Source organism: Oncorhynchus nerka, linkage group LG8 (genome assembly GCF_034236695.1).
Source record: "Oncorhynchus nerka isolate Pitt River linkage group LG8, Oner_Uvic_2.0, whole genome shotgun sequence".
NCBI classification, from domain to species: Eukaryota; Metazoa; Chordata; class Actinopteri; order Salmoniformes; family Salmonidae; genus Oncorhynchus; species Oncorhynchus nerka.
This window is the reverse complement of record NC_088403.1, coordinates 4,985,763-5,003,763: the sequence shown is the minus strand read 5'-3', so window position 1 is coordinate 5,003,763 and position 18,001 is coordinate 4,985,763. Positions and strand designations below refer to the sequence as shown.

General features: G+C 43.6%; 1 protein-coding gene across 1 annotated transcript; it reads left to right on the top strand.

The window, feature by feature from the left end:
• The first annotated feature begins 1,560 nt into the window (after positions 1 to 1,560).
• On the top strand, positions 1,561 to 16,260 carry LOC115119365 (serine protease FAM111A-like). Its single transcript, XM_065021248.1, has 3 exons — positions 1,561 to 1,615; positions 11,211 to 11,266; positions 11,508 to 16,260. The coding sequence occupies exons 2-3, from the start codon at positions 11,228 to 11,230 to the stop codon at positions 13,344 to 13,346; spliced, it is 1,878 nt and encodes a 625-aa protein (XP_064877320.1). The 5' UTR covers positions 1,561 to 1,615; positions 11,211 to 11,227; the 3' UTR covers positions 13,347 to 16,260.
• The last annotated feature ends 1,741 nt before the right edge of the window (positions 16,261 to 18,001 follow it).

Below are 18,001 nucleotides of genomic sequence, written 5' to 3'. Positions count from 1 at the left end.
TATGATCTAGTCCACAATAAACACTTCAACCCTTATGATCTAGTCCACAATAAACACTTCAACCCTTATGATCTAGTCCAATAAACACTTCAACCCTTATGATCTAGTCCACAATAAACACTTCAACCCTCTAGTCCACAATAAACACTTCAACCCTTATGATCTAGTCCACAATAAACACTTCAACCCTTATGATCTAGTCCACAATAAACACTTCAACCCTTATGATCTAGTCCACAATAAACACTTCAACCCTTATGATCTAGTCCACAATAAACACTTCAACCCTTATGATCTAGTCCACAATAAACACTTCAACCCTTATAAACATCTAGTCCACAATAAACACTTCAACCCTTATGATCTAGTCCACAATAAACACTTCAACCCTTATGATCTAGTCCACAATAAACACTTCAACCCTTATGATCTAGTCCACAATAAACACTTCAACCCTTATGATCTAGTCCACAATAAACACTTCAACCCTTATGATCTAGTCCACAATAAACACTTCAACCCTTATGATCTAGGCCACAATAAACACTTCAACCCTTATGATCTAGTCCACAATAAAAACTTCAACCAGTGAAGAGTAGCCTACACTGTACAGAACACAGTTTATCAGTGAAGAGTAGCCTACACTGTACAGAACACAGTTTATCAGTGAAGAGTAGTCTACACTGTACAGAACTTTATCAGTGAAGAGTAGTCTACACTGAAGAACACAGTTTATCAGTGAGGAGTAGTCTACACTGTACAGAACACAGTTTATCAGTGAAGAGTAGTCTACACTGTACAGAACACAGTTTATCAGTGAGGAGTAGCCTACACTGTACAGAACACAGTTTATCAGTGAAGAGTAGTCTACACTGTACAGAACACAGTTTATCAGTGAAGAGTAGCCTACACTATACAGAACACAGTTTATCAGTGAGGAGTAGCCTACACTGTACAGAACACAGTTTATCAGTGAAGAGTAGTCTACACTGTACAGAACACAGTTTATCAGTGAAGAGTAGTCTACACTGTACAGAACACAGTTTATCAGTGAGGAGTAGTCTACACTGTACAGAACACAGTTTATCAGTGAGGAGTAGCCTACACTGTACAGAACACAGTTTATCAGTGAAGAGTAGTCTACACTGTACAGAACACAGTTTATCAGTGAAGAGTAGTCTACACTGTACAGAACACAGTTTATCAGTGAAGAGTAGCCTACACTATACAGAACACAGTTTATCAGTGAGGAGTAGTCTACACTGTACAGAACACAGTTTATCAGTGAGGAGTAGCCTACACTGTACAGAAAAATTGCAGATATCAATTGCATTTGTGACACAGGTCAAATCTACGGTCAGATTTGTGTTTTTCTTTAATTTTTAAGAGGAATATTTTTATTTCTGATTCATTCCGGGTATTACTTGAGTCCTCCCAGTGGTTTCCTATTGAAATTCATTTATACCTATTGTTGCCAGTAGTCGGAGGCAAATAGTACGTTTTGTCTTCACATCTGGTCACTTTTTTAAAAAATGAACTGCTGTAACTTCCTCAGAGAAGCCTAACGGGACAGACGTAAACGTTATCCTGCCGCATCTTGTCTCCTGTTTTACAGGTTGGTACTATTAACAAACACACAATGTCACATAATAGTAATTGGACAAGGTTAGCTAAATGTAGACGAGTCTGTATAGGAGTTGTGAAGTGTGTACTGGTTAATATAACCTAGTAGAACAAGGCTTAGTTTTCCGGACTTGTAGGCGAGTTGTTGTGAAAGTGGGTGGGGGGGAGACTGGTGTCAAGTAGAAACACAATGTCGAGGGCTGGAAATGAAATGGAAATGAGTGAGGACGAGTTACGTGAAGTGGAAGGTGTAGTGAAGAGCTCGGGAACCGGAGCCTCACATAAACGGACATGTTAAAGAAGTATCTGGTCCAGTAGGAGGGACATTTTTGGAGAGTAGATCCTGGCCTTTTTGGCGGGTCCATTTGTTTTTGGCGGGTCCATTTGTTTTTTGGCGGGTCCATTTGTAGTTTCAGTGTGGCTGTAAAATGAGTTGAGTCGGTGAAGGTAATCTGTAGTGGGCTTGTGATGTGTTCTTCTTCCGCCTTGGAGGGAGCTGGCGCTTAATATCGCGCAATTCGGTACAAGATCGGTTGTTTGATTTGTCCTTAAAAACAGGGCGCCATTGAAAGGAGTGATTACCGGGGAAGCTGTAAATGGGGGGAAATCCACACCTCGTCGTTTGTTGCGATGTAGGCAGGGTGGAGTGAATGGTGAGACAGAAGAGTCAGTAGCTCTATTCAGACCTGATTAGTTTTACTGGGAGAGGTCGGGTAATGTAATGATGTGCTCCAGCACAAAACAGTATAACTTTAGACCGTGCCCTCGCCCATACCCGGGCGCGAACCAGGGACCCTCTGCACACATCAATAATAGTCACCCACGAAGCATCGTTACCCATCGCTCCACAAAAGCCGCAGTGACGTCACCGATTGAAACGCTATTTAGCGCGCACCGCTAACTAAGCTAGCCGTTTCACATCCGTTACACATACTTGAGTAAAAGTAAAGATAATTACTCAAGAAAAAGTGAAAGTCACCCAGTAAAATACTACTTGAATAAAAGTCTAAAAGTATTTGGTTTTAAATGAACTTAAGTATCACAAGTAAAAGTATAAATCATTAAACATTTATTATATTAAGCAACAATTTTTATTATTATTATTTAGGGATAGCCAGGGGCACAGTTAAACACTCAAACATAATTTACAAACAAAGCATTTGTGTTTAGTGAGTCCACCAGATCAGAGGCAGTAGAGATGACCAGGGATGTTCTCTGTTTAGTGAGTCCTCCAGATCAGGGATGTTCTCTGTTTAGTGAGTCCACCAGATAGGGATGACCAGGGATGTTCTCTGTTTAGTGAGTCCTCCAGATCAGAGGCAGTAGGGATGACCAGGGATGTTCTCTGTTTAGTGAGTCCTCCAGATCAGAGGCAGTAGGGATGACCAGGGATGTTCTCTGTTTAGTGAGTCCTCCAGATCAGGGATGTTCTCTGCCTCCAGAGTAGGGATGACCAGGGATGTTCTCTGTTTAGTGAGTCCTCAGATCCCAGGGATGTTCCAGAGTCCTCCAGATCAGAGGCAGTAGGGATGACCAGGTATGTTCTCTGTTTAGTGAGTCCTCCAGATCAGAGGCAGTAGGGATGACCAGGGATGTTCTCTGTTTAGTGAGTCCTCCAGATCAGAGGTAGTAGGGATGACCAGGGATGTTCTCTGTTTAGTGAGTCCTCCAGATCAGAGGCAGTAGGGATGACCAGGGATGTTCTCTGTTTAGTGAGTCCTCCAGATCAGAGGCAGTAGGGATGACCAGGGATGTTCTCTGTTTAGTGAGTCCTCCAGATCAGAGGCAGTAGGGATGACCAGGGATGTTCTCTGTTTAGTGAGTCCACCAGATCAGAGGCAGTAGGGATGACCAGGGATGTTCTCTGTTTAGTGAGTCCACCAGATCAGAGGCAGTAGGGATGACCAGGGATGTTCTCTGTTTAGTGAGTCCTCCAGATCAGAGGCAGTAGGGATGACCAGGGATGTTCTCTGTTTAGTGAGTCCACCAGATCAGAGGCAGTAGGGATGACCAGGGATGTTCTCTGTTTAGTGAGTCCACCAGATCAGAGGCAGTAGGGATGACCAGGGATGTTCTCTGTTTAGTGAGTCCTCCAGATCAGAGGCAGTAGGGATGACCAGGGATGTTCTCTGTTTAGTGAGTCCTCCAGATCAGAGGCAGTAGAGATGACCAGGGATGTTCTCTGTTTAGTGAGTCCACCAGATCAGAGGCAGTAGTGATGACCAGGGATGTTCTCTGTTTAGTGAGTCCTCCAGATCAGAGGCAGTAGGGATGACCAGGGATGTTCTCTGTTTAGTGAGTCCACCAGATCAGAGGCAGTAGGGATGACCAGGGATGTTCTCTGTTTAGTGAGTCCTCCAGATCAGAGGCAGTAGGGATGACCAGGGATGTTCTCTGTTTAGTGAGTCCTCCAGATCAGAGGTAGTAGGGATGACCAGGGATGTTCTCTGTTTAGTGAGTCCTCCAGATCAGAGGCAGTAGGGATGACCAGGGATGTTCTCTGTTTAGTGAGTCCTCCAGATCAGAGGCAGTAGGGATGACCAGGGATGTTCTCTGTTTAGTGAGTCCTCCAGATCAGAGGCAGTAGGGATGACCAGGGATGTTCTCTGTTTAGTGAGTCCTCCAGATCAGAGGTAGTAGGGATGACCAGGGATGTTCTCTGTTTAGTGAGTCCTCCAGATCAGAGGCAGTAGGGATGACCAGGGATGTTCTCTGTTTAGTGAGTCCACCAGATCAGAGACAGTAGGGATGACCAGGGATGTTCTCTTGATAAGTGTGTGAATGGGACCATTTTCCTTTCCTGCAAAGCATTCTAAATGTAACAATATTTTACGTGTCATGGAAAATGTATGGAGTAAAAAAAGTACCAAATTTTCTTTAGGAATGTAGTGAAGTAGTTGTAAAAGTTGTCAAAAATATAAATAGTAAAGTACAGATACCCGAAAAAATGATTAAGTAGTACTTAAAAGTATTTCTACTTAAGTACTTTACACCACCAGCTGCAAAGTCCTCTGATAATACTAGTCCCGTGCGAATCGGCATCCTTTTGAGAGTTAGGTGTTGTCTCATTTGTGTCTGGAAGTAGCTAGAAAGCTAGCCACCGTTAGCCAGTTAGCTTGGGCGCTTTACTACCGTTGTGAGGTCAGAAAGCTCCGGTCAATGCTACTCTTCGGCCAGAGCGTCCAGTGGGAGCGAAACGCTCTGAATTTACCAACGCCCAGTGCGCACTCTGGTACTACTCCATATTGAATTTACCAACGCCCAGCACACTCTGGTACTACTCCATATTGAATTTACCAACTCCCAGCGTGCACTCTGGTACTACTCCATATTGAATTTACCAACGCCCAGCACACTCTGGCACTATTCCATATTGAATTTACCAACTCCCAGCGTGCACTCTGACACTACTCCATATTGAATTTACCAACGCCCAGCACACTCTGGTACTACTCCATATTGAATTTACCAACGCCCAGCACACTCTGGTACTACTCCATATTGAATTTACCAACGCCCAGCACACTCTGGTACTACTCCATATTGAATTTACCAACTCCCAGCGTGCACTCTGGCACTACTCCATATTGAATTTACCAACGCCCAGCACACTCTGGCACTACTCCATATTGAATTTACCAACTCCCAGCGTGCACTCTGGCACTACTCCATATTGAATTTACCAACGCCCAGCACACTCTGGCACTATTCCATATTGAATTTACCAACTCCCAGCGTGCACTCTGGTACTACTCCATATTGAATTTACCAACTCCCAGCGTGCACTCTGGCACTACTCCATATTGAATTTACCAATGCCCAGCGTGCACTCTGGCACTACTCCATATTGAATTTACCAACTCCCAGCGTGCACTCTGGCACTACTCCATATTGAATTTACCAACTCCCAGCGTGCACTCTGGTACTATTCCATATTGAATTTACCAACTCCCAGCGTGCACTCTGGCACTACTCCATATTGAATTTACCAACGCCCAGCACACTCTGGTACTACTCCATATTGAATTTACCAACTCCCAGCGTGCACTCTGGTACTACTCCATATTGAATTTACCAACGCCCAGCATACTCTGGCACTACTCCATATTGAATTTACCAACGCCCAGCACACTCTGGTACTACTCCATATTGAATTTACCAACTCCCAGCGTGCACTCTGGCACTACTCCATATTGAATTTACCAACGCCCAGCACACTCTGGTACTACTCCATATTGAATTTACCAACTCCCAGCGTGCACTCTGGCACTACTCCATATTGAATTTACCAACGCCCAGCATACTCTGGCACTACTCCATATTGAATTTACCAACGCCCAGCACACTCTGGTACTACTCCATATTGAATTTACCAACTCCCAGCGTGCACTCTGGCACTACTCCATATTGAATTTACCAACTCCCAGCGTGCACTCTGGCACTACTCCATATTGAATTTTTTTATTTTCTAATTGTTATTATAATTATATCTCTCTCCATTACCGTCTATAGCTTGACCAACGAGACAGTTGCTTTATTAATGTACTACCATCTGGTTTAGACAGGACCTTTCCAGAAGTTGAGCAGGTATGTTAGGTAGGTGGGCATTTATACAGTACTCTATATATACAGTGATCACCAACAGTTTCTGGTTTAGATGTGGTTGCCATAGCAGTAGGCTACTACACAATCACAACTGATTTTTGTAGTTGGATTCAATTAACCAAAGCTTAGCTGGTCATTGAGTGCCATTGGATCTGGCAATAGGCTTGTTCTTGTGAACCACCGGTGGGGTGTCTGTTTTACAAGCCAAAGAGAGAAGGTGCTGGTTTATCTTGTTGTATTTGGGTCTTTATTGAAAGTTCTCTCTGGGCCGTCTTCTTCCCGGTTCTCCTGCAGTCTACCTGTTCTCCTGCAGTCTACCTGTTCTCCTGCAGTCTACCTGTTCTCCTGCAGTCTACCTGTTCTCCTGCAGTCTACCTGTTCTTCTGCAGTCTACCTGTTCTCCTGCAGTCTACCTGTTCTTCTGCAGTCTACCTGTTCTTCTGCAGTCTACCTGTTCTCCTGCAGTCTACCTGTTCTCCTGCAGTCTACCTGTTCTCCTGCGGTCTACCTGTTCTCCTGCGGTCTACCTGTTCTCCTGCAGTCTACCTGTTCTTCTGCAGTCTACCTGTTCTCCTGCAGTCTACCTGTTCTCCTGCAGTCTACCTGTTCTTCTGCAGTCTACCTGTTCTCCTGCAGTCTACCTGTTCTTCTGCAGTCTACCTGTTCTCCTGCAGTCTACCTGTTCTCCTGCAGTCTACCTGTTCTCCTGCGGTCTACCTGTTCTCCTGCAGTCTCCTGTTCTCCTGCAGTCTACCTGTTCTCCTGCAGTCTACCTGTTCTCCTGCAGTCTACCTGTTCTCCTGCAGTCTACCTGTTCTCCTGCAGTCTACCTGTTCTTCTGCAGTCTACCTGTTCTCCTGCAGTCTACCTGTTCTTCTGCAGTCTACCTGTTCTTCTGCAGTCTACCTGTTCTCCTGCGGTCTACCTGTTCTTCTGCGGTCTACCTGTTCTCCTGCGGTCTACCTGTTCTCCTGCGGTCTACCTGTTCTCCTGCAGTCTACCTGTTCTTCTGCAGTCTACCTGTTCTCCTGCAGTCTACCTGTTCTCCTGCAGTCTACCTGTTCTTCTGCAGTCTACCTGTTCTCCTGCAGTCTACCTGTTCTTCTGCAGTCTACCTGTTCTCCTGCAGTCTACCTGTTCTCCTGCAGTCTACCTGTTCTCCTGCGGTCTACCTGTTCTCCTGCGGTCTACCTGTTCTCCTGCGGTCTACCTGTTCTCCTGCAGTCTACCTGTTCTCCTGCAGTCTACCTGTTCTCCTGCAGTCTACCTGTTCTCCTGCAGTCTACCTGTTCTTCTGCAGTCTACCTGTTCTCCTGCAGTCTACCTGTTCTCCTGCAGTCTACCTGTTCTCCTGCGGTCTACCTGTTCTCCTGCGGTCTACCTGTTCTCCTGCGGTCTACCTGTTCTCCTGCGGTCTACCTGTTCTCCTGCAGTCTACCTGTTCTCCTGCTGTCTACCTGTTCTCCTGCAGTCTACCTGTTCTCCTGCGGTCTACCTGTTCTCCTGCGGTCTACCTGTTCTCCTGCGGTCTACCTGTTCTCCTGCGGTCTACCTGTTCTTCTGCGGTCTACCTGTTCTCCTGCGGTCTACCTGTTCTTCTGCGGTCTACCTGTTCTCCTGCGGTCTACCTGTTCTCCTGCGGTCTACCTGTTCTCCTGCGGTCTACCTGTTCTCCTGCGGTCTACCTGTTCTCCTGCGGTCTACCTGTTCTCCTGCGGTCTACCTGTTCTCCTGCGGTCTACCTGTTCTCCTGCGGTCTACCTGTTCTCCTGCGGTCTACCTGTTCTTCTGCGGTCTACCTGTTCTCCTGCGGTCTACCTGTTCTCCTGCGGTCTACCTGTTCTCCTGCGGTCTACCTGTTCTCCTGCGGTCTACCTGTTCTCCTGCGGTCTACCTGTTCTCCTGCGGTCTACCTGTTCTTCTGCGGTCTACCTGTTCTCCTGCGGTCTACCTGTTCTCCTGCGGTCTACCTGCGGTCTACCTGTTCTCCTGCGGTCTACCTGTTCTCCTGCGGTCGCTCTTTTTTTATATTTTAAGTAGAAATGTTGGTACATTCCATCCTTCTGTTTATTTTCTATTTCTAGGATGATTTCAACCCAAACATTACGCCACGGTTTGACCATCGTAAAGCCTCGTTATCTGGTTGCTTCGACAGTCATTTTTGAAGATTTTTTAAATTATACAACGTGATTAGTGATGAATTTACATTTGTCCCTCATTTCAAGATCCGACCCTGTTACGTACGTGAACTGAACTCTCATTTTAATATGGTGAAACTATTCTTTTATAAAAAATGTTTCAAAAGAAACATTAAACATCTAATAGTTATAGTGTAGAAGCCGGTGAGCTGGAGAAAGGAGATACCTAGTCAGCAGGTGAGCTGGGAAAGGAGAAAGGAGATACCTAGTCAGCAGGTGAGCTGGGAAAGGAGAAAGGAGATACCTAGTCAGCAGGTGAGCTGGAGAAGGAGAAAGGAGATACCTAGTCAGCAGGTGAGCTGGAGAAGGAGAAAGGGGATACCTAGTCAGCAGGTGAGCTGGAGAAGGAGAAAGGAGATACCTAGTCAGCAGGTGAGCTGGGAAAGGAGAAAGGAGATACCTAGTCAGCAGGTGAGCTGGAGAAGGAGAAAGGAGATACCTAGTCAGCAGGTGAGCTGGGAAAGGAGAAAGGAGATACCTAGTCAGCAGGTGAGCTGGGAAAGGAGAAAGGAGATACCTAGTCAGCAGGTGAGCTGGGAAAGGAGAAAGGAGATACCTAGTCAGCAGGTGAGCTGGGAAAGGAGAAAGGAGATACCTAGTCAGCAGGTGAGCTGGGAAAGGAGAAAGGAGATACCTAGTCAGCAGGTGAGCTGGAGAAGGAGAAAGGAGATACCTAGTCAGCAGGTGAGCTGGAGATGGAGAAAGGAGATACCTAGTCAGCAGGTGAGCTGGAGAAGGAGAAAGGAGATACGTAGTCAGCAGGTGAGCTGGAGAAGGAGAAAGGAGATACCTAGTCAGCAGGTGAGCTGGAGAAGGAGAAAGGGGATACCTAGTCAGCAGGTGAGCTGGAGAAGGAGAAAGGGGATACCTAGTCAGCAGGTGAGCTGGAGAAGGAGAAAAGAGATACCTAGTCAGCAGGTGAGCTGGAGAAGGAGAAAGGAGATACCTAGTCAGCAGGTGAGCTGGAGAAGGAGAAAGGAGATACCTAGTCAGCAGGTGAGCTGGGAAAGGGGATACCTAGTCAGCAGGTGAGCTGGAGAAGGAGAAAGGGGATACCTAGTCAGCAGGTGAGCTGGGAAAGGGGATACCTAGTCAGCAGGTGAGCTGGAGAAGGAGAAAGGAGATACCTAGTCAGCAGGTGAGCTGGGAAAGGAGATACCTAGTCAGCAGGTGAGCTGGAGAAGGAGAAAGGAGATACCTAGTCAGCAGGTGAGCTGGAGAAGGAGAAAGGAGATACCTAGTCAGCAGGTGAGCTGGAGAAGGAGAAAGGGGATACCTAGTCAGCAGGTGAGCTGGAGAAGGAGAAAGGAGATACCTAGTCAGCAGGTGAGCTGGAGAAGGAGAAAGGAGATACCTAGTCAGCAGGTGAGCTGGAGAAGGAGAAAGGAGATACCTAGTCAGCAGGTGAGCTGGAGAAGGAGAAAGGAGATACCTAGTCAGCAGGTGAGCTGGAGAAAGAGAAAGGAGATACCTAGTCAGCAGGTGAGCTGGAGAAAGGAGATACCTAGTCAGCAGGTGAGCTGGGAAAGGAGAAAGGGGATACCTAGTCAGCAGGTGAGCTGGAGAAGGAGAAAGGAGATACCTAGTCAGCAGGTGAGCTGGAGAAGGAGAAAGGAGATACCTAGTCAGCAGGTGAGCTGGAGAAGGAGAAAGGAGATACCTAGTCAGCAGGTGAGCTGGAGAAGGAGAAAGGAGATACCTAGTCAGCAGGTGAGCTGGAGAAGGAGAAAGGAGATACCTAGTCAGCAGGTGAGCTGGAGAAGGAGAAAGGAGGTACCTAGTCAGCAGGTGAGCTGGGAAAGGAGAAAGGAGATACCTAGTCAGCAGGTGAGCTGTAGAAGGAGAAAGGAGATACCTAGTCAGCAGGTGAGCTGGAGAAGGAGAAAGGGGATACCTAGTCAGCAGGTGAGCTGGAGAAGGAGAAAGGAGATACCTAGTCAGCAGGTGAGCTGGAGAAGGAGAAAGGGGATACCTAGTCAGCAGGTGAGCTGGAGAAGGAGAAAGGAGGTACCTAGTCAGCAGGTGAGCTGGAGAAGGAGAAAGGAGATACCTAGTCAGCAGGTGAGCTGGAGAAGGAGAAAGGGGATACCTAGTCAGCAGGTGAGCTGGAGAAGGAGAAAGGGGATACCTAGTCAGCAGGTGAGCTGGGAAAGGAGAAAGGAGATACCTAGTCAGCAGGTGAGCTGGAGAAGGAGAAAGGGGATACCTAGTCAGCAGGTGAGCTGGAGAAGGAGAAAGGAGATACCTAGTCAGCAGGTGAGCTGGGAAAGGAGAAAGGAGATACCTAGTCAGCAGGTGAGCTGGAGAAAGAGAAAGGGGATACCTAGTCAGCAGGTGAGCTGGAGAAGGAGAAAGGAGATACCTAGTCAGCAGGTGAGCTGGAGAAGGAGAAAGGGGATACCTAGTCAGCAGGTGAGCTGGAGAAAGGAGATACCTAGTCAGCAGGTGAGCTGGAGAAAGAGAAAGGAGATACCTAGTCAGCAGGTGAGCTGGAGAAAGAGAAAGGAGATACCTAGTCAGCAGGTGAGCTGGAGAAAGAGAAAGGAGATACATAGTCAGCTGCTCGTTGCTACGTCATTTCACTGAGTCTACTTTTAACCTCTTGAGATGGGAAAACATGTTTTTTAATGAAGTTGAACGTGCTCTTTATGACAATGTTACAATTAGGTGACACAAACCGTTTTTAATTATTATTTTTTTAACCAAATTACCCAAAATGCACTAATGATGGAATGACCCTCTTATCAACCACAATGGACTTAATAATGTTGAATAATTTCACAGGTCATTTCACAGGTCCAATGGCAGCCATGGTGAAGTTTGAGCCGCTTGAGAGCAATGTAAGTGAAGTTATTTTAGTTTTAGTTTAAGCATGACTTTGATGGGTCACATAATAAAAGCATCATCAGCATCAAGGACAGAGGGATCTTATCGTGTGTGTGTGTATATATTTATACAAATACTGTTTCTCAATATGATGAAAATATACTGCAGAGTATCTCAGAATACTTTATCCTCACCATTTCAGTAACATGAGAATATTGACACCAAAAAAATCAATATTCTATTTTTCTTTTACAGATTTATCCAGAAATGGAACACTCTCACTCATTCTTCTTCAGTTGCCCAACTCATAAAATACTCAATGAGGAAATCACCTGCACCAAACCTGGAACAATATGGAGAGCTCTTGAAACTAATTACACATTCAAGGAGTTAAATGAAATGGACAGTAAGACACCGAAAGGGAAAGACATTGTCATCAAGAGTTGTAAGGGGTACATAGTGAAGCACTTTCCATGTTGGCTGATCAAAGAGGATGACCTTCTCACTATTGAGATGGTCACACATGTCACAGATGAACCTGCAGGGGTCACGGATCAGGAAACAGACAATTATGTCACTTTCTCTGTTGAGACGACGGGAGGGAAAAACAGCAAATCAAAACAAATACTTGGAAACAAACAACTGGAGTCCTACGGACCTCTATGTGTCTATGCAAAAGAGAAGGAGGAAGTGAAGAAGGCTCTACGAAATGATGGACGCTTCTCAAACATTGTGTTTGAACAGAAATGCCAGCTCTCTGAGCGAATAAAAGGAAGCAAGGTTTCAATGGGGCAGATTGCAAAAAAACTTAATGGTAGACAGTTTGAAATCTGTCTGACAAAACATAAGGAGAAAACGGCAATTAAGATGGAAACATCTGACTCCACAATAAAAACTAAAAACATTGTAACCACGCAAACATCTCTGTTCAACCCAAGCCCTGACTCAGAAGGAGACGGCACACAGATGTCTCCATCGACGCTAACAACTGAAACATCAGATGTAGGGGAGTCCTCTTCGAGAAGAAAGCAGAAACGAAAATGCATTCCCGTGCCAAAACATGGTGAAATATTGACGATCCTTCGCAACCAGTTTGATGATCTGGTGAAACAGATGGAAAGTAGGAGGGAGGACAGCCAACAGAAGACATTTCCTGAAGAGTTGGATCTCATGAAGCAGGAATTCGGGAAAATCAGACAAAAGTTCTCTGAGGTTCACAGAGTGAAGAAATTGATTAAACTTGGTGCCTCCGTTTGTCAGGTGATTGTTGAAAGTGTTCAGGGTGTTCTGGGGACAGGCTTCGTGCTGTTTGACAACTACATCCTAACAAATGCACATTTGTTTGGTGAAAATGTAAGAAAAAACATGCAGTTGTTAGTCAATGTATCTGTGAAGTTCAACTATGAAAATCCAAATGGATCCGATGTGAACGTATTCAAAGCAAAAACCCTGCTGATCGACTTTCAATATGAAAATAAGGGAAAACATTATATCGACTATGCCATACTGGAGATGGATCCTCAGAATAAGAAGCAACAGAAAATGGTTCCTCCTGGTCTCCTCCGTGAATATGGCCCAGTCCCAGCATGCGGTGGGGCCTGCCTCATTGGACACCCAGGTGAACTGGTGAAACAAATGGAACCCACCTCCATCATTGGCAGTGAGATAAGAGAGGAGGCTGCGAATAAATATAAACGGGAAAAGGGACATGCAATCTTCACAATAAACGATGCCCTTGAAAAACAGAAAAAGCGTTACGAGGAAGTGACGCAGGAGAACAAGGACGACTTTGTGACCTACAACACCTCCTTCTTCCATGGATCTTCTGGCTCGCCAGTCTTCGATGACCTTGGTCGAGTGTTTGGCATACATACTGGTGGCTTTGAATATGAGGATAAGCACACTCAGAGCAAACAGAGTGTGTTAGAGTACGCCCTCCCTCTGTTCACCATATTACGGAACTTTGTCATCCGTTTGGAGGAGGACAACAATCAGGCAGTTTTGACAAGAGTTAAGGAAGAGGCACAGAAAAACCTCTTCCTGTTTGATGCTCTTTTCAAGACTAATGGTGAGGAGCCTATGGATATGTCGTAGGAGATTGTTGCAAATACAGCTAATTCAATGTCACCCAGTGGCTGTCCTGGGAACAACACAACAATGCCACCCAGTAGTTGTCCTGGGAACAACACAACAATGCCACCCAGTGGCTGTCCTGGGAACAACACAACAATGCCACCCAGTGGCTGTCCTGGGAACAACACAACAATGCCACCCAGTGGTTGTCCTGGGAACAACACAACAATGCCACCCAGTAGTTGTCCTGGGAACAACACAACAATGCCACCCAGTGGTTGTCCTGGGAACAACACAACAATGCCACCCAGTGGCTGTCCTGGGAACAACACAACAATGGCACCCAGTAGTTGTCCTGGGAACAACACAACAATGCCACCCAGTGGTTGTCCTGGGAACAACACAACAACGCCACCCAGTGGCTGTCCTGGGAACAACACAACAATGCCACCCAGTGGTTGTCCTGGGAACAACACAACAACGCCACCCAGTGGCTGTCCTGGGAACAACACAACAATGCCACCCAGTGGTTGTCCTGGGAACAACACAACAACGCCACCCAGTGGCTGTCCTGGGAACAACACAACAATGCCACCCAGTGGTTGTCCTGGGAACAACACAACAACGCCACCCAGTGGCTGTTTGTTTTATCTCATGCACCTTTGTTTTCTGTAATTCTCATCACTGGTTCCTTATGATGTATTCTGCATTTCTATGAAGCATGGTTTCTTTTGAAAAAGATACTTTGGTCTCAGTGGGCCTTCTCTGCAAAAATAAACATTTCATAGATTAAGACATCTACCTAGATCAGATTGCAACTATCTAAATATTGTTTTATTGTGTTCTACATTTTGATTACTTGTCTTTTCTTTAACTTGTTGAATAGAGTAATGTGGAATAGAATCATGTTGAATAGAATCATGTTGAATAGAGTGAATAGAATCATGTTGAATAGAATCATGTTGAATAGAGTGAATAGAATCATGTTGAATAGAGTGAATAGAATCATGTTGAATAGAGTGAATAGAATCATGTTGAATAGAGTGAATAGAATCATGTTGAATAGAATCATGTTGAATAGAGTGAATAGAATCATGTTGAATAGAATCATGTTGAATAGAGTGAATAGAATCATGTTGAATAGAATCATGTTGAATAGAATCATGTTGAATAGAGTGAATAGAATCATGTTGAATAGAATCATGTTGAATAGAGTCATGTTGAATAGAATCATGTTGAATAGAGTGAATAGAATCATGTTGAATAGAGTGAATAGAATCATGTTGAATATAGTGAATAGTCATGTTGAATAGAGTGAATAGAGTCATGTTGAATAGAGTCATGTTGAATAGAATCATGTTGAATAGAGTCATGTTGAATAGAGTCATGTTGAATAGAATCATGTTGAATAGAATCATGTTGAATGTGTTGAATAGAATCATGTTGAATAGAATCATGTTGAATAGAGTCATGTTGAATAGAATCATGTTGAATAGAATCATGTTGAATGTGTTGAATAGAATCATGTTGAATAGAGTGAATAGTCATGTTGAATAGAATCATGTTGAATAGAGTGAATAGTCATGTTGAATAGAATCATGTTGAATAGAGTCATGTTGAATAGAGTCATGTTGAATAGAATCATGTTGAATAGAGTGAATAGAATCATGTTGAATAGAATCATGTTGAATAGAATCATGTTGAATAGAATCATGTTGAATAGAATCATGTTGAATGTGTTGAATAGAATCATGTTGAATAGAGTGAATAGAATCATGTTGAATAGAATCATGTTGAATGTGTTGAATAGAATCATGTTGAATAGAGTGAATAGAATCATGTTGAATAGAATCATGTTGAATAGAGTGAATAGAGTCATGTTGAATAGAGTCATGTTGAATAGAATCATGTTGAATAGAGTGAATAGAATCATGTTGAATAGAATCATGTTGAATGTGTTGAATAGAATCATGTTGAATAGAATCATGTGGAATAGAATCATGTTGAATAGAGTGAATAGTCATGTTGAATAGAATCATGTGGAATAGAATCATGTTGAATAGAGTGAATAGTCATGTTGAATAGAATCATGTTGAATAGAGTGAAAAGTCATGTTGAATAGAATCATGTTGAATAGAATCATGTTGAATGTGTTGAATAGAATCATGTTGAATAGAGTGAATAGTCATGTTGAATAGAATCATGTTGAATAGAATCATGTTGAATAGAATCATGTTGAATAGAATCATGTTGAATAGAATCATATTGAATAGAATCATGTTGAATAGAATCATGTTGAATAGAGTCATGTTGAATAGAGTGAATAGTCATGTTGAATAGAATCATGTTGAATAGAGTGAAAAGTCATGTTGAATAGATTCATGTTGAATAGAGTCATGTGGAATAGAGTCATGTTGAATAGAGTCATGTGGAATAGAATCATGTTGAATAGAGTCATGTTGAATAGAGTCATGTGGAATAGAATCATGTTGAATAGAGTCATGTGGAATAGAATCATGTTGAATAGAGTGAATAGAATCATGTGGAATATGTTGAATAGAGTCACTACTCTTGTTCTCTTCTGAGACGGTGACTTCCCAGTGACTTCAGGTCCTTTGTAGCTCAGTTGGTAGAGGATGGTTCGATGCCTGGGACCACCCAAACTTACAAAACAATATTTTATGCACGCATGACTGTAAGTCTCTTTGGATAAAAGCGTCTGCTAAATGGTATATTATATTATATTACTTCATGGATCCATCGTTTTGCTTTCTTGGTTTGACATGTAAAGGTTAATCATGAGTACAATGTGGTCACTGTGATTACATTGGAATACTGTATGTATCATTTAGACATTGTTACAACTCATGAAATGAAAACAATCATGCATAAAACTAGTGACAGACTGACTAATCAATAAATGTGTTGACAATTACAGCTTGCTTATTGCTTCTAATTGCAAATGGACCAAACAATGGTGTGTCTGATCACATGACTGACCACACAATGATGTGTCTGATCACATGACTGACCACACAGGGGTGTGTCTGATCACATGACTGACCACACAATGATGTGTCTGATCACATGACTGACCACACAATGATGTGTCTGATCACATGACTGACCACACAATGGTGTGTCTGATCACATGACTGACCACACAATGATGTGTCTGATCACATGACTGACCAAACAATGGTGTGTCTGATCACATGACTGACCACACAATGATGTGTCTGATCACATGACTGACCAAACAATGGTGTGTCTGATCACATGACTGACCAAACAATGGTGTGTCTGATCACATGACTGACCAAACAATGGTGTGTCTGATCACATGACTGACCACACAGGGGTGTGTCTGATCACATGACTGTGACCACACAGGGGTGTGTCTGATCATTTAACCGGCAGAGACCATGGAACTTGAGAAGAGAGAAATAACCCGAATCCATTTAGAGTCGACAGTAATATTGTCATCCTGCATTTGATCTAATGTCCTGGCTGTAGAGCTTGTGATTTCTGTAGAAATATCTCTTATGGTGATTTAGGCCTCAACTACAGCAGAGGAGGAAACCCGCTCTTCAACATTAGATTGGATGGTCTGCTCTGAACAGTACAAGGTGAGACAAGTGGTACATGACTTTTACATAATCAAGTTTCAGTAAAGTGATAAATTAGCAGAATACTATGACACATAATGCATACAAATATCATGTAGCTTTTTTTTAGACAAGAATTGAATCAAGTCAATCTACGCTATTTAAAAACAGATTAAAGTTCTACATTTCTCATCAATCACATCTGGATTGATCAATTGTACTTATTTCCTGGTCATAGCTAAGAGAAAAGCCCACATAATCTATACAGTAGGTCCTGGGCAAACATATTACATAATCTATACAGTAGGTCCTGGGCTAACACATTACATAATCTATACAGTAGGTCCTGGGCTAACACATTACTTAACCTATACAGTAGGACCTGGGCTAACACATTACATAATCTATACAGTAGGACCTGGGCTAACACATTACATAATCTATACAGTAGGACCTGGGCTAACACATCCTACTGTATAGATTGACACATTACATAGCCCAGGTCCTACTGTATAGGTTGACACATTACATAGCCCAGGTCCTACTGTATAGATTAACACATTACATAGCCCAGGTTCTACTGTATAGATTAACTCATTACATAGCCCAGGTCCTACTGTATAGATTAACTCATTACATAGCCCAGGTCCTACTGTATAGGTTGACACATTACATAACCCAGGTCCTACTGTATAGATTAACACATTACATAGCCCAGGACCTACTGTATAGATTAACACATTACATAGCCCAGGTCCTACTGTATATGTTGACACATTACATAGCCCAGGTCCTACTGTATAGATTAACACATTACATAGCCCAGGACCTACTGTATAGATTAACACATTACATAGCCCAGGTCCTACTGTATAGGTTGACACATTACATAGCCCAGGTCCTACTGTATAGGTTAACACATTACATAGCCCAGGTCCTACTGTATAGGTTGACACATTACATAGCCCAGGTCCTACTGTATAGGTTGACACATTACATAGCCCAGGTCCTACTGTATAGATTAACACATTACATAGCCCAGGACCTACTGTATAGATTAACTCATTA

Excerpts from the sequence above, each read along its gene's own strand:
- LOC115119365 (XM_065021248.1), top strand. The coding sequence starts at position 11,228 with ATGGCAGCCATGGTGAAGTTTGAGCCGCTTGAGAGCAAT. Across the intron at positions 11,267-11,507 it reads TTGAGCCGCTTGAGAGCAAT|ATTTATCCAGAAATGGAACA; the intron begins GTAAGTGAAGTT and ends TTTCTTTTACAG.